The sequence below is a fragment of the Podarcis bocagei genome, assembly GCF_964188305.1.
Source record: "Podarcis bocagei genome assembly, chromosome: 7".
In the NCBI taxonomy this organism is placed as follows: Eukaryota; Metazoa; Chordata; class Lepidosauria; order Squamata; family Lacertidae; genus Podarcis; species Podarcis bocagei.
In genome coordinates, this window is record NC_138132.1 from 49,017,450 (window position 1) to 49,045,062 (window position 27,613).

The 27,613-nt window shown below is 44.4% G+C and overlaps 3 protein-coding genes across 12 annotated transcripts; 2 read left to right on the forward strand and 1 right to left on the reverse strand.

Annotated features, from left to right (window-relative positions):
• Nucleotides 1-2,111: 2,111 nt before the first annotated feature.
• Nucleotides 2,112-13,709, forward strand: GFOD2 (Gfo/Idh/MocA-like oxidoreductase domain containing 2; the record flags this gene model as incomplete). 8 transcript variants are annotated; one of them, XM_081202415.1, is made up of 5 exons in its annotated part: nt 2,112-2,496; nt 2,827-2,874; nt 5,061-5,406; nt 6,926-7,795; nt 9,714-10,048. In XM_081202415.1, exons 3-5 carry the CDS (start codon nt 5,148-5,150, stop codon nt 10,046-10,048), a joined length of 1,464 nt encoding a protein of 487 aa, XP_081058541.1. In that variant the 5' UTR covers nt 2,112-2,496; nt 2,827-2,874; nt 5,061-5,147. The 8 variants fall into 8 exon arrangements, with proteins under 8 accessions (XP_081058541.1, XP_081058539.1, XP_081058537.1 ...); XM_081202416.1 differs by lacking the exon at nt 2,827-2,874 and adding an exon at nt 10,898-11,534 and having other exon boundaries at nt 2,341-2,496; nt 9,714-9,751; XM_081202417.1 differs by lacking the exon at nt 2,827-2,874 and adding an exon at nt 13,656-13,709 and having other exon boundaries at nt 2,343-2,496; nt 9,714-9,751.
• On the reverse strand, nt 10,027-17,123 carry LOC308591628 (uncharacterized protein C16orf86 homolog). Of its 2 annotated transcripts, none has more exons than XM_081202459.1 (6): nt 17,017-17,123; nt 14,002-14,121; nt 12,334-12,491; nt 11,552-11,760; nt 10,608-10,769; nt 10,027-10,311 (listed from the first exon to the last, which is right to left on the reverse strand). In XM_081202459.1, exons 2-6 carry the CDS (start codon nt 14,116-14,118, stop codon nt 10,157-10,159), a joined length of 801 nt encoding a protein of 266 aa, XP_081058585.1. In that variant the 5' UTR covers nt 14,119-14,121; nt 17,017-17,123; the 3' UTR covers nt 10,027-10,156. The 2 variants fall into 2 exon arrangements, with proteins under 2 accessions (XP_081058585.1, XP_081058584.1); XM_081202458.1 differs by lacking the exon at nt 17,017-17,123 and adding an exon at nt 15,717-15,958.
• Nucleotides 17,124-17,133: 10 nt separating this feature from the next.
• On the forward strand, nt 17,134-27,560 carry ENKD1 (enkurin domain containing 1). 2 transcript variants are annotated; one of them, XM_081202439.1, is made up of 8 exons: nt 17,134-17,270; nt 21,680-21,902; nt 22,520-22,744; nt 23,255-23,427; nt 23,757-23,918; nt 24,340-24,509; nt 25,681-25,817; nt 26,174-27,560. In XM_081202439.1, exons 2-8 carry the CDS (start codon nt 21,818-21,820, stop codon nt 26,332-26,334), a joined length of 1,113 nt encoding a protein of 370 aa, XP_081058565.1. In that variant the 5' UTR covers nt 17,134-17,270; nt 21,680-21,817; the 3' UTR covers nt 26,335-27,560. The 2 variants fall into 2 exon arrangements, with proteins under 2 accessions (XP_081058565.1, XP_081058564.1); XM_081202438.1 differs by having other exon boundaries at nt 17,162-17,270; nt 21,720-21,902.
• The last annotated feature ends 53 nt before the right edge of the window (nt 27,561-27,613 follow it).

The following is a 27,613-nucleotide window of genomic DNA, read 5'->3' on the forward strand; positions in this document are numbered from 1 at the left end:
AAAGAAGGCTACATACAAAAGCCAGAGGTATTTAGTGTGTGCAACTCACTGCTGTAGGAGCAGGGGGTTGGTTTGGATTATGTGTTTCGGTCCCCTCCAAAGCCTGTGGTTCTTTATCTGGACAATGGGAGCCTGTAGTAGGAGCTGAAGTGCCTGAACCAGTTTCTTTGTAAAAGGTCAAGCTGACCCTGCTCAGCATCCTTTTATATGCCTAAAGACTTGAGCAAGTATGGGCGTGTTGTCATAGAAAAAGGAGCTAGTACTGTCTCTACAAGGAAGGGTAGCCAGATCTCACACACGTGGCTGGACTCATCATCCTGGAGGCAAGAGAACAGTAGGTCAGAGGCTGGCCTTTGTCTTGTCTGCAGCTGGGAAGACACAGAGGCTTGACTTCCTCTCAGAGCTGAAACCAAACCTTGGGGGGATCTCCCTAGGGACCTAATGGAGGAGCAAGATCTGATGTAGCAGTGATGCTGTGCTCTGGTTGTGTATATGTGCATACCCTCCAACATTTATCTGATGAAAATAGAGACGTCCTATTCCATACTACTATTAATTAGTTATACCCTGCCCATCTGACCTGGTTGCTCCAGCCACTCTGGGTGGCTTCCAACATATATAAAAACATAATAAAACATTAAACTTTAAAAAAATACTTCCCTACACAGGGCTGTCTTCAGTGTCTTCTAAACGTTGTACAGTGGTACCTCTGGTTACATACACTTCAGGTTACATACGCTTCAGGTTACAGACTCCGCTAACCCAGAAATAGTGCCTCAGGTTAAGAACTTTGCTTCAGGATGAGAACAGAAAACATGCTCCGGCGGCACAGCAGAGGCGGGAGGCCCCATTAGCTAAAGTGGTGCTTTAGGTTAAGAACAGTTTCAGGTTAAGAACGGACCTCCAGAACGAATTAAGTTCTTAACCCAAGGTACCACTGTACTGTATAGTTACTTATCTCCTTGGCTCGGGGGTCAGATAACACCATACCCTCCCAGCATTTCTCTAATGTTTCTCAAGGAAGCGTAGCCAGATCTCACACATGTGGCTAGACACCACATCATCCTAGAGGCGAGAGAACAGTAGGTCAGAGGCTAGCCTTTGCCAAGTATGCAGCTGAGAAGACACAGAGGTTTGACTTGCTCACGGTGGGATAAAACCAAACCTTTGGGGGATCTCCCTGGAAGTCTAATGGAGGAGCAAGTTCTGATGTAGTAGTGATGCTATGAGCTTTTCATCTTGTGCTCTGGTTGTGTGTGTGTGTGTGGGGGGGTAAATAAAACCATATATCAAAATACACCAGTCTTCAAAAATACTCAGTCCAAGGAAACCAGACCAGACGGAAGCACTGGCTGCCTTAAGTCTCTCACTAGCCTTAGATTGGGGTGAATGTAACGTATCTTCTGTCCAGGCAGGGGAGAGCTATCACCACTCTTCAAGAACACATTGCAGCCAGGAGAAAGCACTTGAGGTTGTGCAGCAGAGTCAGAGAAGGATGTGGAGGGTCACATTTGGTACTCAGAACTCACGTTGCTCACCTCTGCCATAGGTGATAAGGAATTGCATACATGTGAAGGAAGCCCCCCTTTCACATACAGCATAAAAACACAACAGGCTTTCCGCCCCTCTTTAGCCAGTCCCCTCAGCTTAGTATAAAAAAGAAAAAATGCATTCTGGTAACTTTTGAAGCTTGTTGACAAGGTTGAAATAATACATTCCCTAGCAGCATGGTATGCTTATTTTATTGCATTTCTATTACACCCTTTCATTAATGAACTTAGGATATGTCATCATTTACTCTGGCACCACTGTTGTTGTTGTTGTTGTTTTAAAAAAAATCTTCACAACAGCCCTGCAAAGTAGAATAGCCTGGAACAACTCCAGCACATAGCACCCTCGGGCAGTTGCCAGAAGTCCAGCACTCCAGCAAGGCCCACTATAGACACCTGTCTTAGGTCCCTCCACCCCACACTGTGCAAGCCACCATTTACATTTTCTAATCTGTTTCTGACATAGCATCACTGTTGAGTAATGCAGGCAATTGCGGAGGCAGCTACACCCAGGCACTGCTTTCCCTGCCCACTTCCACCAACCACTTTATTTATTTGTTGAATTTATAGCTCCAAGGAGATTGAGGTCCCCACCCTCGTTGAATCCCTACCACGACCTTGTCTAGGCTGGTTAGGCTGAAAGGCAGCGACTGGCCCAAGGCCAGCCAGCGAGCTTTGTGGCCGAGTGGGGATTCGAACGCCTGTTCTGCAGGACCGCGTTCAAGCCAAGTGAAAGAATCGGCACTGCACCTTTAAGAAGGAGCCGGCAACGTCGCCGCCCCCGCCTCCTCCCCGGCCCCTCGCGCTTGCGCAAGAAGGAAAAGCCCGATAGGTGGGAGGGGGAGAGAAATGTGACCTAGGCGGCCGGTACCTCGGGCAGTGCGCGAGAAGGCGTGCGCGCACGCGCAAGAGAGAGAGAGAGACCAAGAGGCGCTGCGGCCCTCAGGTGAGGTGAGGTGAAGGGGGGGGCGGACGGACGTAGATGTTCCTTACTCCTCCCTCCCTCCCTCCGTCATCATCATCATCACCACCTTCCTCCATGGGAAAGCGGGAGCGTCTGGAATCTGACTCTGAGGCGAAAATGAACGCGGGGGGTGTGTATGATCGTGAAAGGCGTGTAGAGGAGGGAAGGAAGGGCGGGGCAAAAGCCGCGCTATTCAAGGCGGGGGGCAAGTGGGGTAGGTGAGGTCCCTGCACGAGGGAGAAGGGCTTCTTGTTGGCGCGCGCGCGCGCGCACACACACACACACACACACACGCGTGTTCCTTTATGCTAGGTGACAGACGACCTCGCGGACCCGTGTTGGTCTACAGCCCAAGCAACAGTGAGTCTGTTGGCGCCTTAAAAAGTCTTAAGAGGTTTATTGTGTGCTGAGAGGCTGCTTCGTCCGATGCGTGAAGGATCAGGCGTGTATCGGGGCGGGGAACTCGAGGCCCTCTGGACCAGGCAGACAGTATATACAGTATGTATGAATGTGAGTGAGTGAATGAATCAAGTATCTCTATTTTTTTATCATTGAAAGGCGGGTCCTGTGGCACCTTAAAGGACCCCATATTTGTCAGTCAGAATCTACTTTGTAAAACATGCTTGAAGAGTGTGTGGCGAGGTGGGTGTGTTTTTTTAATATAGGTTCAGAGAAGTAAACATTGGGGCCCAAAGGCAAAGAAATGTAAGAGATGTAACCTGTAATATTTCTATACAAAGCTCAAATGTATGCAGCAGCCATTCATGACAGCAGTAAATGGCAATTGTGTGGGAGGATGTGTATTGTGAAAGGAAAGGGCAGATATAAAGTGTGGAGGAAGTGAAGTGGGATATATGTGGAGGACAGGCAGAGTGGAAAAGTTTTAATCCTATTGTTCATGAATTCTCTGTAAAAGCATCACAGGCAATGTACAATAAAGGAATATGTAATTATTGGAGTTCAGAACCTTAATTGGTAGTAGCTGCTTTCCATGCTTGTCACAGGTTTTGAAGAGAAGCACTTTCCATTTTTTAAAAAAGTACAATACGTAAATAGGATGGGTTTGACTAGGCAGAAGCTGAAAGAACTGGGCATAAGAATAGGACTACAGGCCATGAGGGTCAGCTGCAGCAGAGTATGTGTGTGAAAATTGTGAGGGTATGGTAGGAATGTGGACAGTGTTAGAAACTGGCATATATAAGCTAGGCACCAAATGGCTCCTTAAACCAAGGTTAGAGTCGCCAAAACAGAATATCTAGTCTTATTTTTCAAATGATGGACTGATTGTGACTGATTATCAGTTAAATATCTGACTAGTTCAGATGACAACCTTAAGAACTTTGGGAACTTAAAGAAAAGTAATTTTATCCAGGGACAGTCCACATATATATTGGCCTATTCCTACCTCTTTTTCTTAATGGTGACATGGACCATTCATAATGTATGAAGGCTCTTCACAACTGTGAGCAGGGCTGTCGGGTGGGGTAAGTGAAGACAGGCTACAACAATTAACTCTAACGTTGTTGTCTGCTCCTGCTCAGGCTGCACAGAAAAAGCATTTTAGTTCCTGAAATTCATTATGATTATGCAGATAAAATATAACTCAGAGAATTCTACAAGATGTAGTATTAGTGCGTGAAAAGAGTCAAAATCCAGTGATCCCCAGGCACTGCTTGCTTGCTGTAGGTTCTGGATACGTTTGACTGTCTGCTTGTAGGGCTGTCATATAAATAACGTGCACAATGTTTAACAGCGTCCTTGCCAGGTGGGTTGGTAAGATTTGTGATAGGATTCATGATTGTCCAGTCTTGCTCCTAATTGTGGAGCTCTATCTTGCATCTAATATATATGGTTATTACTTTTAATATAGCTCTTATTTATATAGCCCCTCAAGGAAAATTGTTACCAATGTCTTATGCCCATAAAAATTTCAAGATGATATAACAGCCAAAGGTCACAGCAACATGTATGGAAGGATATACCTTAAAGGCATATGAAAGCCATAAAATATATTATTCAAATGATAAAAATGAAGTGAGAATTTTGCATAGCATACTCTATTACTGCTTATATTGTCAATAAATATACTTTCAGTATCCACTTTTCCCCCCTTTAAAGATAATATCAAGTGATATTAGAAAACCTGAAAATGTCCTCTTTCTTAACATTTAATAGCTTGATCCTTTGGTAATTTCCAGTGCTGCTTCAGCTTGTGTGTTATATTTAAGCACCACCATTTCAGTGTTTTTTGTATTTGAAAGAGTGACTTACTAGGGTAGAGGTAACTTACTAGAAAGTTTCAACCTAGAAAAACACATACTTGGATTTCCTCTGAAGGATGCAATAGATATTTTAGTAAGACATATTATATGTGAAGAATTAAAATATAAAGATGTAGTCTTAAAATGAACAGCTTCAAACAAATTTGATGTTGAATAACCAGCCTTGAACTGCACTTGTATTAGTGTTGACTACAAATAGCCACAGATTTATGCAGAACGTATCAATGGTTCCTTTTGCTTACACTTTATTTTATTCTGTTTTAGGAATGATGTGTGAAACAGGATGCCAAGAAGCTTTGTTTTTATGCCTTAGTCTTGCCCTTGGGAACTGAATTGGAAAAAGAATACAACATGAAAATGCTTCCTGGTGTTGGGGTATTTGGGACTGGGAGTTCAGCTCGGGTGCTAGTGCCTCTGCTGAGAGCTGAAGGCTTTTCCATCAAGGCACTATGGGGGAAGACTGAAGAAGAAGCAAAGCAACTAGCTGAGGAAATGAATATTTCCTTCTACACAAGCCGGACAGATGATGTCTTGCTGCACCAGGATGTGGATCTGGTTTGCATCAACATCCCTCCACCACTCACACGACAAATTGCTGTGAAAGCTTTAGGTACTGTGCTGTTGATTATCTGAAACAAGTTGTGGTTATTTCAAATTCATTCCCCCTTTAATAGATTCCCAGTTGTGTTCTCAGGCTGTTGCTGATTACTTAATATTATAAAACTGAATGCTTCATTTTGGCACAGTATGTTTTACTGTTGTTAGCCACTCTGAGCCCAGCTTCAGCTGGGGAGGGCGGGATATAAATAAAATTTATTTATTTTTATTTTATTATTATTATTATTATTATATCATTGTCTCACGTTACATAAATTGGAGTGATACTCGACTTTCTGCCCTCTGTGATATTATTGTGCCTGTACAATTTTGGGAAGTATATTTCAACCCATAGATACTTGATTCAGTCTGACATGTGAAAAAATAATTGACATCAGGGTTTTGCTCTTCTCTTACCACTTTAGATTTTTTAATAAGTCTCTTCCCTCCCAATAAATTTGCATAGCAATGTGTCTCATGCAGAACAGAAATATCTAGGGAAATAGAGGGAAGCAGGAGCTAGCCATTAAATTTAACCAGGCAGCCATAGCTAATATTATCACCCCTTCTTCCACTTATCCCAAAAACACGTTTGTGTTTCATTCTTTTGCATTAGCTGATAGAAGGAGTGAACTCTTTTTGTTACTGTAAGGAAATTTTTAGTATTTGCTAACTTGACTTTGCTATTGCATATTAAACTAGCAGCATTGTAAAGGCAATTACAGCTAGATGCTCATTGGAAGAGCATATAGCATGATTACTTGACTTTTTCTTTTTATAAGTATCAAGGTCTGTATGTTTCAGAAACATAGTAAACAGGAAGTAGAAAGGTAAAATTAACCCTTGCCTAAGTTTATCATTCCTCAAGTACAGTTCACACAAGATGGCAGATCTCCAAAACAAAAAATGTTTTTCTGCAGATAAGAGAATCTTACTGTGGTTAAACTAAATATCCACATATCCACAGTCCCTTAGGGACTGAGTAAAATGCACCAACCTGTTTCTACAGCTTCACCGGCCACTGGGTGTCTGCAAATACCTTATCTTGGTACTTAATCCTTGGTGGGGCAAAGCATCTCTCTAGAGCACTGATTGCCAACCGGGTGCCCACCATTTGTTTTGCACTGCAGCTCCTATCTTCTTCAAACCCGTATGGTTTAACTGGTTGGGACTGATTGGAGCTATAGTTTAAAACAGCTGGACATGGGCATCAGGTTGAAGAAACCTGATTGAATGCTTATTTTTGCAGAATATCTAGTGCCTCCCCAGCCTGGTCCCCTTCAGCTGTTTTGGACCACAACTGCCAATTCACGGCAGCACCGGCTGGGGCTGAAGGGACTTGTAGTCCCAAAACAGCTAGAGAGATGGGGTTTCTGCATTAGATAGTTGCACACATGGCTGCTAGTCATTCTTCCTTTTTCTGTACTTTATGAACTGAACAAGGATGACACTGTACAGACAGATAAGAATCCTCTATTTGCTTGAGGCTGCCTAGCAAAATCTGAACTAAAATTTGTCTCCTTTATTCACAGGTATTGGAAAGAATGTCATCTGTGAGAAAGCTGCTACCTCTGTGGATGCTTTCAGAATGGTCACAGCTGCCAGATACTACCCCAAGCTCATGAGCATTGTAGGCAATGTCCTGCGTTTTCTACCAGCATTCATCAAGATGAAGCAGTTAATAGAAGAACACTATGTGGGCAATGTTCTAGTCTGTGACGTGCGAGTGTACTGGGGAAGCCTTCTCAGCCACAAGTACAACTGGATTTGTGATGAACTGATGGGTGGGGGTGGCCTGCACACAATGGGGACTTACATTATAGACCTCCTCACTCACCTGACAAGTCGAAAGGCAGAGAAGGTTCATGGGTTACTGAAAACCTTTGTGAAGCAGAACTCTGCCATCAATGGCATCCGCCATGTCACAAGTGATGATTTTTGCTTTTTCCAAATGCTGATGTCAGGAGGTATCTGTAGCACTGTGACTCTGAACTTCAACATGCCTGGGTCATTTGTTCATGAGGTCATGATTGTTGGGTCAGCAGGACGCCTTATAGCACGGGGGACAGATTTGTATGGCCAGAAGAACACTGCTCCCCAGGAAGAACTCCTGTTTGCAGACTCTTTGAATGTCCATGCAGGCCTTTCAGAAAAAGGATTCAAAGACATACCCCTTCTGTACCTCAAAGGGATGGTGTACCTGGTGCAAGCTCTGCGTCAGTCCTTCCAGGACCAGGAAGACCAGCGGACCTGGGATCCCAAGCCAGTTGCAATGGCGGCTTCTTTTGAAGATGGCCTCTATATGCAAAGTGTAGTAGATGCTATTAAAAAATCCAGCCGGTCTGGGGATTGGGAATCCGTGGAAGTAATGACTGAGGAGCCAGATGCCAATCAAAACCTCTGTGAGGCATTACAGAGAAATAACCTATAATAGAAATATTCCTAATGAGCAGAATATTGAATATGTGCAGAAAACTTTAACATGGATACATTTGTTTCATATTCAGGGGGTGGGAGGAGGTATAATGGGGAATTATAATTGCGGGCAAAACCTCAAAGGAAATCCTTTGGGTTTTTAAACTCATTTAAGAGCATTTTAAATGTTGCAGATTTGTGTCACTGTTTTTTTTAAAGCTAAACCTTTTGAACTTTGTATTGTTAGGAAAACTTGAATTGCCCTTTGCACTTAGAAGTAGCTAAAATGAAAAGGTGGGATTTCTACCATTGGGGACAAGTCTGTCTCCCTTCTGTGCACAGCTCATGTATTTTTGCAGTTTGAATGTAGTACTAGAGATGGTTGTTTAAGAACAGGTAGACAAGTTACCCTTTAGGATTCTTCTTGATGTGGTAAAAGTGAGGCAAATACAGAAGTACGGTCCTTAAAGATTTGTAGTCTCTATAGCTCAGTATCAAACTAGGTGGTGGACATGTATTTTCCTGTATCCTCCCTGTTCACACAAAACCCCACCCCTGTTTTGTTGTAACAGTAAAAAAAAAGTGTTCAGGAAAAGGCCACTGAACTCTCCCATGCCTTCCCTTCCTCCAATCATTTGTTCCAGCCATTTTGGTCTGTCCCTGGCCCTGATTCCAAAAGTGGGCTGGAAATGGAAAAAGTTGTTGGAGTAGTGGACTGAGAGGAAGAAAGTGTGCAAGGGGGGAGGATTGAGCATCCTCCTTCCTGCATTCCTTCTGTTATATTTTCATCCTACAGACTTCCTGCTTTACATATGAGCAGGGTTGACACACGAAAGACAACCACATCCATCTAGTCTGTGCCTCGGTACCAAATACTTCCAATTTTGTCTCTGCCTTTGAGACTAGCTGTTCTAGAAGTCAGTTGAGTGCTGTGTGGCATTCACCTGCTGTTTGCACGTGCTGGTGCTCCTTTCCCATAGCAGAGACTGAAGGCCTCTTGCACTTCTTTTCCTGCATTCTCTCTTGCCCTGCTCAGTGCTGCCAAATGCCGCCAATGATTGCTTGGTAGCACAGAAGCCAAATCTAAGTGATTGTTGTTTAATGAAGCAGGTATTCCATCTGTTAAGGAATATGAAGTTGATAAGAAAATGAATATTCAGTTGCTGTTTTCAGCTGCATGCTGACAGGGGTAGTTGATTTAATCGAACACCGGACGATGTTCCCTATCCCTTGTCCTGACTTGTATCCTGTGGGAGCTGTGGTGCTTCTTGCGTAGCAGATCATAGTGCACAACTACCAGATCTCAGAGCTGCTCTTCACTAGGCTGACACTGAGAAGCAGTAGCTAATTTTTGTATAAATAATACTGTTTACTTGAATGTTTTTATTGTTTTCCTACTTCGTTTTCCTACTAGGTTTTAATCCTGTACATTAATATAAAGCATTAATAAGCAACCTTTCTTGTGTTTTTGTAAATGGTAACATTATGGAAGAAAAACAAAAAATAGATAAAATCAAGAACTAGATCAGCTGTTTTTCTCTTCCCTGTGGAAAACACCCTATTTTTTTTCTATTCTGAGCTTTTAAATTTATTTTTAACCCAAACAGCTGTATTCTTAATTCTAGTTGCAGATGTTGGTTTTATACAACTGGACTAACAAAAGACAGTGTGGACAGTGTTTTGTACTGGAAAAGTCCAAATTCTAGAGTAAGGGAACCTCCCAACTTTCTGTTTACAATATGTGGAATTTGAGAATTTAAATGCTTTGTGAAGATAAGGAGGTCCACACTAAATAAGCCACTGGAAATCTTTGATTGGGTTTTTATGCAAACATGAGAAGATAGAAAAATAATTTAATGAAGGATCTTTCTTTGATTACATATGTGAATTCTCTTTTTCTTTTAGTGGCAAAGAGCAGTACGATACTCGCCGCTTCCCATTTTGTAAGTCTTTCATTTTCTGGTGGTGGTGGTTGTTACTGTTATTGTTATTGGGGAGAGGGGAGGTTATGTGCTCTTCCTTTTCCTTTGATGGAATGCAAATATAGCCAGTTTAAAGAGGGGAAGAGGCACAAATGTCCAATCATTAGTCTCTTTCACCACCTTCCAGCACAGATGAGATATATTGTTGCCAGACTGAGTAGATTTGTAAAGGATAAAATGGAGGTAGGGTATACCACCATTGTTGTTGTTTTAGAGGCAAGTGAGGAGACAATGCAAACACTTGACACCTTAATATAATCAACATTTGGGAAAATACAATTGGTAGCATAAAGGAGCATCTAGCAAAATGACTCTGTCTCAGGCCTTGTCTCTTGGAGGAGTAGCTAAGCATTCTGTTATATGTTGCTACTTGTGCTGTGGCGACAGTGGTGGGACTAGGTGAGCCGCACAGACGCTGAGCATCTTATCAATGTCCACCTGAGTAGACTTGTCTACTTCAGCCTTTGCTGCAGCTCCCGAAGTGGCATTTGTCGGAATTCTCAGCTCTTTTCCTTTGTCTTCTGCAACAAAAAAATAGTCAATATGAGCCATTGCCCTGTCCCATGAGCAGGTATGCAGAAGCAGTGTGATAGCGGACCAGTGGCTTTCTGAGCCCACAATGGAAGCTCTTGGAATTCTTTGACTAAAAATAAACAGGGAGTTCTGGACACCACATAAAATAGCAGGTTCACCTGTTTCATTGGTCTCTCAGCTCCAAGTTCAGCTGACTCCATTGTTCTACTCTAACCCTTGTTGTGGTATTGGATTTGTGAGGAAGGAGCATGTGAAGCTCCCTTTTTTATTCCTAAGCTGTTACCTTTGAGTGGAGTTATTCTTGGTTCCAATGGGCTTGTCTTATTCTCTAGAGCAGAATGCACTTCCAGCAGAGGCAGGTCACACTGTTTGTCTGAGGGGCTGTTCATCTCTGGGTTATCATAGTTGATATATTGGTATAAGGGACGCAGGCGCTGTGACTTTCCTACAAATAATGACAGTGAATGCTGGAAGATAGATGGCTTCTAAGGCAAAGGCTGTTGGTGAGATGAGAATCACACACACACACACACGTACGTTCTACCTAAACCTCAGCCCATTCCTTTCTTGCAGATGATGGTCTGCCCCTCTACACCTTGCTTCTATCTGCAGCTACCCCAGAAAACAGCCAGGCTTCTTGGTTCACATCATTGATGGAGCAGTAAGAACTTGTGAGGGTTCTTTTTCTGCCCCTTGAGAATGAACTGATGTCTTCCTAAATATAGCACAAGGACTTGGGAAGCAGAATTTCCATTCCCCCTATATTGAAATGTAGTTGAAGAAGAAGTTCTTAAAAGTTCAAGCAGACACACAGCTGCCTGTTTATGGTGCCTGTTTATGCACTTTTCAAGAAGTGCTGGGAATTAGGGATGATTTGGGATCATGGGGCTAAAGTTAGAAGTAATATCCATCCTGCTTGGAGGCCAGCTCGGAAGGATTTCCTAGTGTTTTGAAAAGCTGCAGCTAACTGTCCCCTTTTTCTATGTAAGATACATATATAGCTTTTAAGGGACTGCTACTTCTTCAACTCTAAGCCCACCAGCCTGTGCTGGTGATTGTCAGTATTAGCTGTGGGAAATATGATCGTTCTGTACATGCCAGTCATTCTTACTGTTGAGATACTAAGTTGAAACTAGTATCTCAGATGCATCCAATCTCTCTCTTCCCCCACCAGGAATCTGATACTGAAAAAACCTAGCTTGTAACTTCCCATTTCTTTGCACTCACTCTCTACACCTGTAGGCTCTGGAAGCAATGTGCCTGCTGTGCTAGCAGCTGGGACCACAGTGATATCCAGTGTGCTTTTCCTTTTCTTGGATTTCTTGGACTGTTTGGGGACGAGAGAACCTTCAGTTTTGGGGCCCTCTGTCTCCTCCACCCTTGGAGAGAGCTTCTTGAAATCAGCATGTTGGAAAACAAGCATTTCAGAATCGGTTCTGTGGGGGAGAAACAAGATGCAAGAGGGCTGAGGAGTCAAAGGGAAAGGGGTCTGGTTCCAGTGAGTGTCCCACAATCCAGTACAGGCCTTGGGCTCCATTTGCTAGAACAGTGGGAAACTTTGGCTCCACAGACCAACTTTGGCAGGTAGATTGGGACAGTCATCATAATGTCAGGGAAAGGCCAAGAAGGATCAGAGGGGCATGGAAGGGATGGTGTGGTGCTGCTGTTGCCACCAGCATCTTCCCCCTGAATTAGCTGCCTCCCTTGCAATGCCAGGCTGCATTATCAGTGCTAGGACTACCAGCAAAAATGTTCACTGGGCAGCATTCGGAACATAGATGGGAGGGAGGTATTTATGAAGCTGCCTTATAGTGGCCATTGCTCCATCTTGCACAGTGCCAGGTATCCAGCACAATTGCGCAGAGGTTTCTTTCAGTTCTGCTTTCTGACATCCTTAAACATTTAACTTTAGATGCATTTAATTTGAGATAAAAACTGAACCCAGTTCCTTCTCCCATGTGCTCTGCTTCTTTGCTGTGGGAAATATATGGAAATCCATCGTGACCTACTTCACCATTCTTGCTTTAAAGCCATAGGTTGCTAGCCAGGCCTGGAGCACAGGAACGGATTTCAGATGCCTGAGTTCTGTAAACAGCTCTTGGTGCCTCTGGATCTCTTCCTCAAACAACTTGGCATGGAGAAGAATCCCTTTCCCATCTTCATGCCACTGTGGGAAGATGCACATAGTCGTCAGAGAAGGCCAATGGCAAGAACAAAAGCCTGGTTTTATGATCCCTCCAGACCACAAGAAGGGGAAACTTCCAGCATTTCATATTAAGCAAGTCATCTGCCACCTTTGGGCACCACATCTCTTTAGGTTCTGTAAGAGAGGGAAGTGTTTTCAGAATAGATCATGGTTATCATAGGGCAAAAGTGGGGAACCTGTGGCCTTCCAGATCAGGCCCAGCACCATCACTGGGCCAGTATGTGCAGTGTCCAGGGGCCTCAGCCGTGCCACTATTCACCTCCCTCTTGCTGGATCCACCTCGCTGAGCCCCCCTCTGGAAATCTGAACTAGTCCTGTTACAGATTACGTTTGGACTACAGTTCTGACCTCAGACCACTGGGCATGCTGGCTGAGGCTGCTGGGAGCCAGAGTCCACTAACATCTGGATGGTCAGGGTTGGGTTTTTTAGCCCAGTTTTATAGTAAACACAAATCACCCTGCACCCCTGAACAAAATTTGGAGAACTCTAGCAAGGTAGCATCACGGGAGAGAACAATGAGTTTCTGATTCCGAAAGGCACAACTTGCTTCTTGCAGTGGGAGAAAAATTTCAGTGGCACCATATCACAGAGAGAAAGGCTCCAGATCCTGATGAGGCTGTTACAGAAACCTAAAAAATCCCAAACCCAGGCACATTTAATGTCTGGCATATTCTGATGTTGCAGGGACTGGCTGCCTAGAAAAGGCATATAATTTTTTTAAAAGGGCAAACCAAATGGAGGACGCTTTCAGCTTTATGGGGTGACCCTGGAGTAATTCTTTTGGGGGAACAAAGGGCCACTATTGGGAGGGATCAGTAATCATTTTCGTGTGTTACCATCCTTGGTCACACAGTTATGAGCAGGTAAGTTCTTGTCTCGGCACTGCTAGGTGGAGCACTGAATCCCTCTGAGCTATGGCCCCTTGCCTCAGCAGTGAGGCATCTGCTTTGCATGCAGAATATCCCTGGTTCAATCCATGCCATCTTCAGCTAGGACTGGGAATGTCCCAATAGAAACTCAGGGAAGCTGCTGCCAGTCTGTGTAGGCTCTGTTAAGCTAGATGGACCAATGACTCTGACTCTGTAAAAGGCAGCTTCCTTTGTTCCTATGGAATATCTTTGTAGGGCTGCTGCTGCTTGTTAATTCTCTCAAGCCGTTCTTAACAGAGGCATCATGGTGCTTCATGTGGATAGGAGAGGTAGGTTAGGCTAAGAGACTGTGATTGGCCCAAGGTCAGCCAGGGAGCTTCATGTCAGAGTGGGAGGATGTGAACCCTCGTTTCCCAGGTCCAAGTCCAACACTAACCACCGCACTATACCTAACATGCTTCTCTCCAGACATTTCTGCAACATGATCTTCATTTTACCCAGCTTTATGAGCCTGTGGTATGTCCTCAGCGTCTGTAAACAGGATATCCTGTGCTATCTGCTTTGCCTTCTTTTTCTCGTGACTACAGCACTCATCCTTTACCTCCAGTGACTTGATGGTGGGGTTGTCCAGGGCTGCAGCCAGCTGGAACAGGAAATGAGGAGGCGCTGCCTTCCCACCTGTTTTCTTGTCATTGGGGATCCGTGCAGAACCAGCCATTGACTGCAATGGAAGAAAGATCAGAAATCACACATCTGACACAGGCCTCTGCTTATGTTCAGTTTAGATTTTGGATTCTACTGCTTTTAATATGTAGGGTTTTGTGTGTGTTTTTTAAAAAAATACATTTTAATCATTTTCTAAAATCAGACTTTTGATTTTGTATTGTAAGCTGCCCTGGCGATCTGTCTGAAGGGTGCAATATAAATTTCTATAATGCTATCGTATTCTAACCTTTACAATGGGGTAGCAAACCTATGGCTCCCCAGATGTTGTTTGACTCCAACCTCCATCAGCCCCAGCTAGCATGGCCACTGGTCAGGGATGATGGGAGCTGTAGTTCAACATCTGGAGGACCACAGGCTCATTGCACCTACTTTACACCAACTCTTAAGATTGGATAATAAAATACACCTATCTATTCATATTGAATTTTTAAATCAGAGTGTGGACTCTTCTGTAACCAAATGGAGTCAATTATGAAATTCTAAAGCTTGTAGAAATAAACAAACGGGGGGGGGGGGACTAAAGCGAGGGAGAGCATTGAGTGGTTGTTATAAATACCGCAACTTTAACTGGCACCTGAGCAGGCTTTCCCCTCTCCTCCCTCATCTCTCTTTCTTTGTGTGGCATGTCATTTAGATGATACAGGTGAGGGTAGAAACAGCCTTCTTGCTGTTGTTCTTCTTGTAAACTGCTCTGATAGCCTTTATAGTCAAACACTGGGGTAAAGGGTGCTGTAAACAAGTAAATGTTGTAAGCTGGAAGAGGGCATGCAGCCTGGCTGGAACCTTGCACAGGAGCACACTTGCAGCCCTGTTATTCCAGCTTTTTGGGGTGGTGAGGCTAACAAATTTCATCTTGCCTAAGGCCACCCAATGAGTAAATGGAAGAGGCAATAATTTAACTGAATTGCAGCTCTGTTTCTTTTCCCTCTGACTTCCTCAGGTGCTCTCATTATTATTTTACACTCGCATTCTGAGTGCAAGAAAGACAGGTAATGAGGATTTAACACCTGCACCAATTTCTGTAGCACTGACCGAGTCTCAGAGAAGGATTGTTCAATAATTCTGGCATCCTATCATTCTAATAACATTTCCTGTAGCCTTTGATGTCGGCAGCACTCTGCAGTGGATGGCAGGCCTCTTGTTTTAGTCCTTGATATGCCACAAGGATAGGCAGTTTCTCCCTCATGCAGATCTGCCCTTAAAATTAACTAACAGATGCTCCTTCCTTCCTCCCTTAACTGAAGCACTCCCACAGGGAATTTTGTTCCATGCTAAGGATGTCAACAAGGTCACCGTTTTTTTCATCTCTTGGTTGCATCATGAGTCACAGAGGTCTGATGGAATCTTAAAGCCTGAAATCCTAAATCTCATCAAAATCTTAGCTTTAAAAGTGTTTCCCCCTCCTTCCTCGTTTCCTGTTGGCCCATAGCTCTGAGAAAGATACAAGCTAAAGATGGGATGTAGTCAGTGGACAGAAGAATCACTGTCATTTCTGCATATAAAAAGCTGATGATTCCTGAGCACTGTTTCTTTTCTCTGTGGTCCATGAGACCATTTTTGTGAATGAAACATGTACACCACATCATATACCTTTTATAATATCCAAAGACCTTCAGTTCAAATTCCCCTCTACTGAAAACACCCTGGGGACTATCATTCAAATGGAGGACTTGAACTTGGTGAATCTGGGCAGTTTGCACTCAGTGGTAAAATAAGTATGTGGCCCCCACCAAGGCTGTGGTACTCTTGTCTAGACAAGAGTTAGCTCTTATAGGGGACAGTCTGCTCTGTCTTGTGGTGACCAGTAGGCCCCTACAAGCATTGCTCTGCTTTCCCTTCATACCAGTTGCTAGGCTACACAAGGACTGTAGCATTCTGTTCATTCCATTGGTGGTTGGCAATGGTCATGTTTTGTGTACCCACTAGTGATGCTTGCTGTGCAAACCATCTTGCTTAATGGAAACAAATATCTTGTTTTCCAAATAGCTTAATGGATATTAATTTGTCTCTTAGATATGGCATAGTGGCATGGCACATGAGCTACAAATGTCAGGAGACCAACAGAGAGACCAACTGGCTCCATCCATCGGCCAGTGAAGCTGCCATTGGTTAAGTGTTTGCTTTCCTCTCCCCTCCTCATTCCTTTTGCCTTACCTATCACATCTATAATTAGACTACGAGTCTGTAGGGAGGGACTATATTATTTTTAAAATAATGGTACAGCACCTAGAGGTGTTCATAAATAATAGGAAGAATAACATAAGAAATTTGTCAGATGAAAGGCTCATTTACCAGTCCACCATACAGTTTTCAACAGTGGCCAATCACATGTTTTCAGAAGCCAACAAGCAGAAGGTGAGTGCAACACCACTCTACTGTTTCCCAAGCAACTGGTGGGAAGCAAACTTCTCACTGGCATCTGGTTGGCCACTGTCAGAGGATGCTGGGCCAGAGCTTAAAAAAAATTAACGGAGTTGTTGCCACCACCAAGAAAGCCCTTTCCTCGACCTTATAACTCTGGAAAAAATATGATGTGTGTGTGTAAAAGCATAAAAACAAACACTTTAAATTCTTTTTCCAAGCTGCTTAAAGTTGAGCTTTTCATCGTTATTATTAACTACCTTTATAGCAGGAGTTGTTTGGAAGGCTCACAAATCAATAAAATACAACATCAAGATACTATATAAAACAATGGAAACTGTAGCAAATTAATTAGTTGGTCCCTCTTATCAGTCCCTCCATTCTACTATGTCTGGCTCACAGATATGGGATAGCTTTTTATCTCGGGTGCTTATCAGTAACCTATATATTATCTGTTGCGGATGAAAGGAGGAGCTTGGCGACATTTGGTAGCATCGAAATTCTGCTGGCGAAGCAAGCATTTGCTCACCCGCGGTCGGTACTCCGAGAAACAAAGCGGGCGCCGCTCGCCAGAGATACGCAGCGCTCGTTCTCCCCAGCGCTATTTTGTGGAGGCTCGAGAACTACACTTCCCAGGAGCCTCTGCTCTTCGTCCAACCTGCGACAGGAAGCGCCTGTTGCTTAGAGACAGGAGGCGGGGAGTACAACTGCCAGGGATTTGACTCCCGCGCCGCTTCTTCGGAGAGAGCTGCCCAGTGCCGCTGGGCAGAGGAGACCAGAAGTGTGAGTGGGGGGCTGCGAAAGGGGCGGAGCAGCATGTGGGCTCTCGGGCTTAGCCGCTCTGAGGAAATAGGGTGCCGGACTAAGGGGGCCTTCTGTCTGATTGGGCAGCGCGCGCTGTGAAAAGGCGGGGGGGGGGCGGCTGTGAAAACATTCGCGTGGCATGGAAAGTGCATGGGGAGAAGTTGCTCTCCTTCCCCCTCACAGTGCCAGCGACAGGGGTCCTCCGAGGAAGCCGAGCGGAGGGAGATTCGAGACAAGACAAAAGGAAGAACTAACGTGCGCAGCGCATAATTCAACTTTCAGGGATCAGGCCAAATGCCCATCTTAGTTCGGTATCCTGTTCTCACAGTGGCCACGGGAAGCTCAGCAGGCGCCCTTCCCACCTGTGGCTCCCAGCGACTGGCCTTCAGAAGCACCTGGAAGAAGAGCTATGGTCTTTGTGGCTAGGAGCCATTGATATCCTTGCCCTCATTTCCCTAATCTCTGTTAAAGATGTGGAATTTGCTGTCAGGAGTCAGTGGCCACCAGTTTAGACAGCTTCAAAAGGTTATTAGTGGCTCCTCCCATTGACAACTTTATATTATTTCTGCCATCAGAAGCAGCATGCTTCTCTGAATACCAGATGCTGAGGAGAGTGAGCTTGGTGCACTCAAGTCCTGCTTGTGGGCTTCTCCTGGGAATCTGGTTGTCCACTGTGGAAACAGAATTATGGATTGGTGGTCCTTTGGTCCGATCTACCAGAGTTGCTCTTAACAGAGGAAAGGAGGGTAGATCATTTAAAACATTTCCACCTTTCATCAAGAGGATTCCAAGGTGGCATACAAATGTGTGAGCAAAACTACCCATAGTGTCCTAATGAGCATCATGGCTTGGTGAAGATTTGAATCTGTCTCCCATCCCAACCCCCAAGTCTTAGGCCCCATCTGCACTATACATTTAAAGCAGTAACATACCATTTTAAACAGCCATGGCTTTCCCCCAAAGAAAGCTGGGAAGTATAGTCTGTAAAATAGTTGTTGGAAGACCCCTGTACCCCTCACAGAGCTGTAGTTCCCAGAGTTCTCTGGGAAGAGGGGCTGACAGTGAAATCACTGAATTGTAGCTCTGTGCGTGGAATAGAGGGTCTCCTAGTAACTCTCAGCACTCTTATCAAACTGCAGTTCCCAGGATTTGTTTCGGGAAGCCATGACTGTTTAAAGTGGTTTGATACTGCTTTAAATGTATAGTGCAGATGGGGGCCTAGTTTGACATTCTAATTGCTACATCCGTGGTAGCTCTTTTTAAAATTATGCCTTAACTGTGAAGGGAGGCTAATGGTGCATTCTTGCTTTATGGATTTAACCTGGATTTGATGACCATGGACACTGTATTTTGAAAAAGGACTGAAGTCCACCCATCTCTTGACTTAAAGGGTCATATGAGATGATACTTGTGGAGGGAGCGTGTTATATTTGGGAAGAAATGGAATAGACTAGCTTATGAACTCTTTAGCAATCTCAGTCTTTTATTCCCACCTGATAGGCATCCAAGATCAATTTGTGCAACCATTTTGGTTGTGACTAGTTGCTTTCCTTTTCTTATCTGTATTGGTCTGTTCTTGTGGCAAATGATCTGCCTGAACCATTGGTAACTGCTCTTTTCATTAATGACTATATGGCTTCCATATATGAGTTCAGGACTGGCATACAAAACTGCAGTTTTTCTTTGTGGCAAAAGATTCAGCAGCCTTTTTCCCGTCAAGTGTGCCCTAATGCAGGCATCACGTGTGAATCAGTCTGGATATTATGTAATTTGGGACTTGGGGAGCAACAGATCATGAGTCCTTCTGCCCGAGTTGTACCAAAATGGGCTTTTGTCATGTTGCAATTGCCTTTCCAGCTACTTCACAGGCTTGAACCAATTGTACCTTAATTGCACTGCAAGAATCGATCCTAAAGTCCTCCTTTCCCTCAGTTTTAGGCTGCTGCAGTTTCCCTGATGTAGGGCAAAGGAGCCTTTCCAGCAGCTTGTTTGTACTTGGCTCCTAACAGCCGTTTGCCCTCCAAGCCAACAGAATAAACACATTCTCTGTGCTGTGCCTGGAATGAAGCCAATAGTGTCCTGCTAAGCGCTCTCCCCCCCCCCCTTTTAATGGAGGTGTGAGGAAGGCATTTGGCTTCCTATATATGAAACAAGCTTGGCTACGGTTGTTGTTTAGCTTCAGCCATCCCTTCTCTACAAAAACAGCAACAGTCTGCCTGAGTGTATCTTACCTAGGTGCTGAGGTAGGATAGTCAATGTGTAAAATGTGCTCTGGGAGCATCTTGAGGTGAGCGTTGGGAAGGTGATGGGAGGCAGATGGCTGCTCGAGAGGTTTTTTCCCCCCTTGCCGCCTTTTTGCCCGCTTGACTGCGCTGACAGCTTTGTGATGTCTGGCACTGTGCTTCAGCCATGATGGTTGCACCTGTTTTGAGTGGGCAGAATTCCAGGGTTCTGTGTGTAGCTTTGGGGTGTGATGGAGGTGTCACTGTCTGTTTGGAGGTGCATAGGAAACATTTTGGAGGTGAGATCCATGGTAGGAAGATAAAGCCAGATGTTTCCCTTGCTAGCTGGCACTGAAACAGAGGCTCCACTTAATGGTGATAACCCAGAGACTTGGGTTCTGTACAGCTCCCAGGAGCTTGGCCTTTACCAGAAACACTTGGCAGCGCTGAGGCCTATTTTACTGTTGCTTTTCAAAGATATTCGCACGTGTTGTATAAGCAATTATATCTGTGTCTGAAAACATGTAAAAACAAACAAACAATGCAACTGGTAATTCAACACCAAGCTTTTAACATAGTTGAGAAAACAAACTGATTTGTCCGTTAGTATTGCTGTGTTGCCTCTCTGAATGCTTCAGGCTAAAACCAGACTGTAACTGATACATCATAGTGATAGCTGAGTACTTCTATCTAGTAAAATAAAAGATACTTGAATTAAAAACAGGAAAATGTGACAGAATAAAAATAAAAGGCAAGCTAAAAATAACTCCACAATAACAATCAAATAGCAGCAATTAAACTTTGAGAATACAAAATTTAAAACTCCAGGAGATACTTTTATTCTTTTTATATCTCAAAATACATGAACATTATATGCTCAAGTATTTCGAGGGGGAAAAGAATAATTATAAAACAAAAACAAAACTCCAACAGAGAACCTTTCATACTCTTGGCACCACTACTGAAAAAGCCCTGTCTCCCCTAATCTCAAGGGTGGCTGGCACAAAGATCAAGCCTTCCAAAGTTGGTGACAGAAGCCAGGCCGATTCATAAGGAGCCACCTCCTTGAGGAGGACATTCACCTGGTTCCTGCATTATTTTTACAGTGTTGAATTAAAACATTTTTGTTCTCTCAAGCATTTTAATAGTTTGTATTTTAAGTACTGGGAGGATGCTGTATTTGTAAACCCTGGTAATGAAAGCTTTTACTCCACTCTTTTTAATTGCTATTTAATTCTGTTTATTGATTTTGTTTATATACCATAGGCTGAAATCTTATACACCCTTGGATTAAGTATGGCTTACCTGCCTTACTTCTGAGTAGACTTATATAGGGTTGTACTGTATTGTTTTAGTCTGCATTGTAAACTCTTTTGGAATCATTATTATGAGAGATTGCAAATGGTGATCATAAGTTGTTGCTACTGAAAGCCTTAACTTCCGTAAATTTGTCTTTTAAAGCCGTCCAAGTTGGTGGCCACCACTATATCTTGTGGTAGCGAATTCTATGGCTTAACCTTGTCTGTGCTGGGACTACTAGAAGAACTTCCTTCTGAAGTTACACCCAGAAAAAATATACTTATCATACAGGGGATTCATTATCAATCTAGACACCATATTCGGAACTGGCTGTGCTTCCTGCTTTTTATAGGCACTTCCATGTATACTCCCATGCCCTTCTGCCAGCAGGTGAAGACTTTCTTATTCCAACAGCCTTTGGGGAACTGACTCATTTTAAGGATAGAACTGGGGTTGTGATGTATTATATTATAACTGTATCTTTTAATAGATCATATATATATATATATATATATATATATATATATATATATATGGATAGATATATATATATATATATATATATATATATATATATATATATATACACACATACATATATATATATAGTTAGTTTTAATTCTATTAATGTTTCATTGTTTTTTAAATTCTGCCTCTTGCCTCATGTTTTTAGCTGTTTCTAATTTATCTGTAAGCAGCTGTATTTATCTCTCGGGAAAAGGCGGGACAGAAATAAATATAATACAAATGTGTGCTTTATTGTAGTAGTTAACATGTATGACATGATAATAGTAGCAATGTTTCTAAGACTAGCATGATGTGGGAGATGTGAAATAAAACCAACACTGAGGATATAATGCTGTTTAGTTCCTTGCAGCAGCTTCCCTACAGTTTCCTGTTCTTCCAGATAAATTGGCCATGCTTTGCCAGTGACTTTGAAGGAGGAAGAACTAAGGAAAGTGAGATCTTGCAGTTCTTGATTCCTGGTCTGGAGCTGAGGCTGAGATGTCAGAGGGGCCCTCCAGGATTACAGGGCCCATTCCCCCTGATCCCTCCCTTTGTCCCGATTACTACAGGCGTCCCCTATCAGGTGAGTGTGCTGTGTGATCCTGGGGTACCCTGGTAATCTCAGTGCATAATCAGTTTTCCTTTTCACCTCTGGAAAAGAGAAGGATCCATATTTTTCTCTATAATGGGTAGAATCCTCTAAGCACTCACTAGCCCTTGCTGACGACTTCAGCTTGTTGGACTGCAACTCCCATTACCCCTGGCCATTGGCTGTGCTGGCTGGAGCTGATGGGAGCTCAGTGGCATCAGGTTCTGCACCCCTAATAAAGGACCTTTAAGAGAGCAGTAATCAAGCAGCTACTTGATACTTGAGGTTGAGCTGGAGCAGGTTGGGGAGGACACTGGTCAGGAATGATTTGGTCTAGAAAAAGTGCTAATTTAGGGTGACAGAATGTGTAAATTCTCGTTCTGTTAGGAAAATAGGACCATAGGAAACTTCTTTTTCCCAAGTCAGATCATTTGTCCTTATACCCCAGTATTGTCTATTCTGACCTGCAGCAGCTCTTCAGGGTCCTGGGCCCGGGGTCTTTCCCATCGCCTCCTTTTAACTGGAAGTGTTCAGAGATTTGACCTGAGAGCATCTGCATTAACTTTATCTCTGAGCTGCAGTCTTTCTCGACTCTCTTTTTCCATCTTTAGCACGAGGGAGACTGGAAGGGAACTCTCTGAAGCTGGATCTGCTGCCTGGCCCCATTCCTCCAGAATGCAGCCTCTACCCTGAATGCTACAGTGCGCGCCTTGCTCACCCTCCTCCACGGATTAAGCCAAATGCCAAGGACATTCTAGAGATGGGAAAGAAGGGCACAGTGGGAGCTCTCCTGCAGCTGGATGGGATCTCCTTCTTCCAGGAGGTGACACCTAAGCGTAAGTGTGGTCGCAACATAGGGACAGATGCCAGCCTGCTGTTGACAGCATTAGGGGTGGTGTAGCCATTAAGAGTATTTGACTGGGAGAAGACCCCGATTCAGATCTACACTCAGCCATGAAGCTCACTGGGTGACCTTCAGGCCAGCCACTGTTTTTCAACCTAACCATCTTAACAGTGGTTACAGTGGGTTTCTTCACCTACAGCAGTGGCTATCTCCCATCATGCCTGATGGGATGGGATGATGGAGGCTAGGACTGATGGGAGTTGCAGTCAACAACATTTGGAGGGCAACACTTTGGCTACCTCTGACCTGTGGTGTAATCCTGGCTGTACAACCTCTGTAACACGGAGAGAAATATGAGTTCTTGTCTCTCTCCATAAGTTACAGTTGAGCTGTCTATTTGGTTTTTTTACAAGGAAAACATAAGGAAGTTCAAGGGAGAGAGGCTTTAGTGCCTGTAGCTCAAGGATTGTAGAGCAATGTTTTCTTTCTCTTGCCAATGCAGGCAAAGATCACAAGGACTATGAGAAGGAAAATCTGAGGCGCATGCGAGAGATTCAGCGGAAATGCAGAGAGAAGGAGCAGGCTCGGGAGCTCAGCCAACCAAAGCCCGTGAAGGCCTTGTGGAAGTCTCAGAAGTATGAGAGTGTGGAGTCTAAAGTCAAAGCAAAGCTGCAGGTATTTCTACTACTGCTTATTGGCAATACATTTTACATGCAGTCTCTCTTTCTGTCTGCTGAGAGGAAAGTGATATAGGCAGTGAACAAAGAAGAAACAGACGGGATTGTGCTGATGGCACTCTCTCAAAATTCCAAATGTGCCCACAGATCTGAGAATATTGGCAACCCCTGTCTGATGTCCCAGTTTAAAACAACGTAGGCGGTGGTCATCAGGAACAGGTGCAATAGACTATGCTGAAGGTTGATCAGTGATGTTCTCTGGGTTCTTCAGTCTACACCCGTCTGTGACTGTGCAGTAATTCTTCCTCCTGTTTTCCTCTTTCCTAGGAGAGTCCTAGTCCTCCGAATCCAGAGCATCAGAAATACTTGAGAGCCTATTCGCGCTGCGGTGCAGGAATTCGTCCATGCAGGTCACCGTCTCCAAACCCTGCCCAGTCCGGAGCAACAGCAGATGCAGCAGCTGCAGAATCACAGAATGGGAGTGTCAAGGTGGGGGGCGGGGAGATGCCCACCGGTGCTGATGCAATCTGCTTTATACTTCCGTTTCCTCATGAGTGGTTAGTGCTTTAGCCGACCTCCTCCCAACCTCTCCATTCCAGGGGTGCAGTAAATGATGGAGCTCTGTGGTGACCCAAGGCAGTGGGAGGGACATTTTTTGCAGTTGTGCATCAGGTTGACTTCCAGCACTTCCAAAGCACTCTTGGAATTTTCTCTGTGACCCCCAAATTATTTTGTTTCTTTGATCTGATGGGGGGAATATTCCCTCCCCCTGCCACAAAGACGTGATCCATGCTTTCAAAGTTGGCTAGGGTCTAGGAGAAATTAAACCAAACCTGTCCCTGGTCTATAGAAAATGTTTCCTGACACCCGAAGCTCTTTGCCTTCCAGCTCTTTACCCTTCTCTTTACAGAACCAGGAGGAGAGTCAAGGGGTGGACTTTGTCAGCCACAACGCCCGGAATGCCAAACGGGCTCAGCTGCGGCGCTCACGCTCCTTGCAGTCGCTGACTGAAGTGCTGGAGCAGAAACGCAAGGATCAGGAAGAGTACAATGCTAAGCAGAAAGGCCATGTCCCCCACTAGTAGGTATCCAACTCACCCCTGACCCATCTGGCTTCAGTATTTATTTGTTTAAAATACTGCTATCCAAGGCTACTTGCAAGAAAATAAAATTAATACCCAATAAATATAAGGTTGAAAAATAGAAGTAAAGAAATCAATGTTCAACCTTTCTACAAGACTGCAAAGTGGTGGTCACAGATTTGAATACCCCTTCCCTTCCCATAGAAAACAAGCATGTCAAGGAGAAAGCTAAGCGAGAGCTATTCTCCCTGACATAGTAGCCTTACATATGCGGTGAGTTCATTTTTAAATGGAGAGTTTTCAGTCATGTGATCCACCACCTGCAGTCTGAAATGGCAGGAACAGATTTACCATCTCGGACACAGCAGTCTGTCTGGCATAAGCACCAGAAGTAAGTTTGGGAGCATTCTGCCCATGTGCAGGACTGCCATATGAGCATGATGGCATCTCATATCAGCTGCTGAATTGAGTTTTCCCAGAATCTCTGCTTTATTTTTTTGAGGAAGTTTCTAGCCCCTTTTGTTTGTGATTTGAAATAAATAAAACAGTATTCTGAATTGGAGATTCTGCCATTCTGGATGGATAAAATGGGTGGGGTCACAACTCTTCTTAAAGATATAGATGGGAATACTTACTTCTGGGTGCAGCTCTGTTCTTGGATTCCCAGGTGGTGTCTGCACCATAGAATGCTTTTATTGGCTTGGACTGATTGGCCAGCTATACTCACTGCTGAAAATGACCTGGCTATTCCTCATTCATGCCTTGATAACTTTGGGATTGGACTACAGCAATGTGCTCTTTGTGGGGCTGCCCTTGAAGACAATTCAAAAACTTCTAATGATGTGGAATATCTCCACGCAGTTGGTGAGAGGCACAAGTCTGGGTGGCCATGTTATGCCTGTGTTTGAAACCCCTCCTCCTGGAGTTTCATTTCTGAGAGGCTGGATTGATGGCCCTGACTGCAGTAAACACCACATCTGTTCCCGCCTCCTGTCCCAACTTCTCTTCTAGCCGTTTCTTTACCACTTAACTGGTTTGTAGGGCCCTGAGGGGAGAGACATGAGGCTAGGCCAGGCTCTGTTCCTTGAAGTCTGAGGTGCTGTTTCCTCCTAGCTTTCTCTGCCGTTCTTTCCTCGCCTTAACTGCTATGCTCTTTCTGCTGTGATTTAGCCTGATTGAGAGGAAGGACCACTGGCGCAAAGAGGCAGAGGAGCGCCAGCGCAACATGCCTGACCCCTCCATGCCACCTGGCCACACCATGATGCCAGAGAGCCAGCGGTTGGAGACGCTCAACAACCTCAAAGAAAGTAAGGAGGGCGGAACGCAAGACATGTGAAACTGCTTCATGTTGAGTTGGCCCAGGACGGTCTAGTTCAGGGATGTGGAACCTGCTACCCTCTAGATGTTTTTGGACTCTGACTCCCACCATCCCCTGCCAGGGTGGCCAATGGGCAGCGATGATGGGAGGTTTAATTCAACAACATCTGGAGGGCCACATGGCCTCCCACACCTGGCAGAGGCTCTATGGAACATAGGAAGATGTCTTATACCAAGTCAGGTTGTTGTCCGTCTAGCCGTATATCTAGCTCAGTCTTGTCTGCACTGACTGAATTGAGCAGACATCCTTAACTGTAAGCTGGTCACTCTTCCTCTTCTCTCTTAGGCCAAGAGCGCTTCCTGAAAGACCTCCTGCTGCTTCCAGTGCGAACTGACACCCTCAGCGTCCAGAACAGACGTGCCACCCTGGAGAATAAGCTGTCGCAGATCGAGGAGGCACTCAAAATATTCTCTCGGCCCAAAGTCTTTATCAAGCTGGACTCCTAGGCAGAGGCAAGATGCTCCCTTTCCCAGCCTTCTCTTCTGGACTGCAATGGAGAGGAAAGGTCTCTTTTTCTTTCCTTGCTCTTTCACTCAGCCAGAAATCCTCTTCCCCCTCTCAGCCATCCTTGCTGGCTGACTCAGTGATGCAAGCTTCTGCCCCACACTTGTGTGGCTGACCACTCTCTGGTGCTTGCTCTTGGCACCCAGCCTTTCAGGAGCTGGGATGCAACAGAGGTCTGCATCATACCTGTCTGCTTGTCTTGCTTCACACCAAGGGCGGGGAGAATCTGTGGCCTACCAAAAGTTGCTGGCCAGTGTTCAAGGGTGATGAAAGTTGTAGTTCAAACTGCATCTGGAAGGCCACAGGTTCCCCTTCCTTGTTCTTCATGCAAAAGTAGTAGGTTGCCAAAAGGGAGATGGGATGGTTGGTGGTGGAGGAGGGGAGAGAGAGGTGCTTGGTCTCAGAGGAATCTGGCCATTGTGAGATCTGTAAATCCTCTGTAGCCACTGCTTGAATAGCAGAGCTGCCCCTCTGGGAAGAGTGCATTGAGGAGCTCTAACAGTCCAGCAGGACTGAGCAGGCACCCTGGGCGTTGTTCTGCTTTTTTGCAAGACGGTTCAGGTACACGCATTGGCTGGACAAGCGGCCAGTGCTCAGAGGGATAGGTGTTCAATTTTAACTTAAATAGTTGGGTAGGTTTTTAAATAAATAAATAAATAAATAAATAAATAAATAAACAAACAAACTTTTGAAAGCACTTGTCACAGAACAGAGGCGGAAACTGGGTGCCTTCCAAACACTCTGGAAGATTTTTTAAATGGCTGAGGGATTATTTTTAATTTACAGATATATGGTGAATGCATCCTCCATTTGGATGATACATCGTACAAACACAGCAAGTCTCTGCTCCTCAGAACTGCAGGCAAGGATGAATCATAGGAGCACCTGCTTTGCATACACAGAAGGCCCCTCTGGCACCTCCACCTAAATGGGTCAGGAGGGGATGAGAGAGACCCTATGCTGAGAGTGTCAGAGAAAGGGATTGTGCATTAGTTGGACGTGGAGTCTTACCTAACAGAAGCCTGTATAAGGATCCATAGTTGGATAAGAAGTTCAGTATTAGGAAGGATGCTAAGTAGGCCCAGCAAGCTTCAAACAGTCATAGGCTCATGTGAAGTGGAATTCAAGTGCCTGTTTCTTTTTTTAATATAATTAATCTGAAAAGCTGCACTTGATTCTGCGTCATGGAAAAGCTGCTGCTGCCTTTTACACTAACACAAA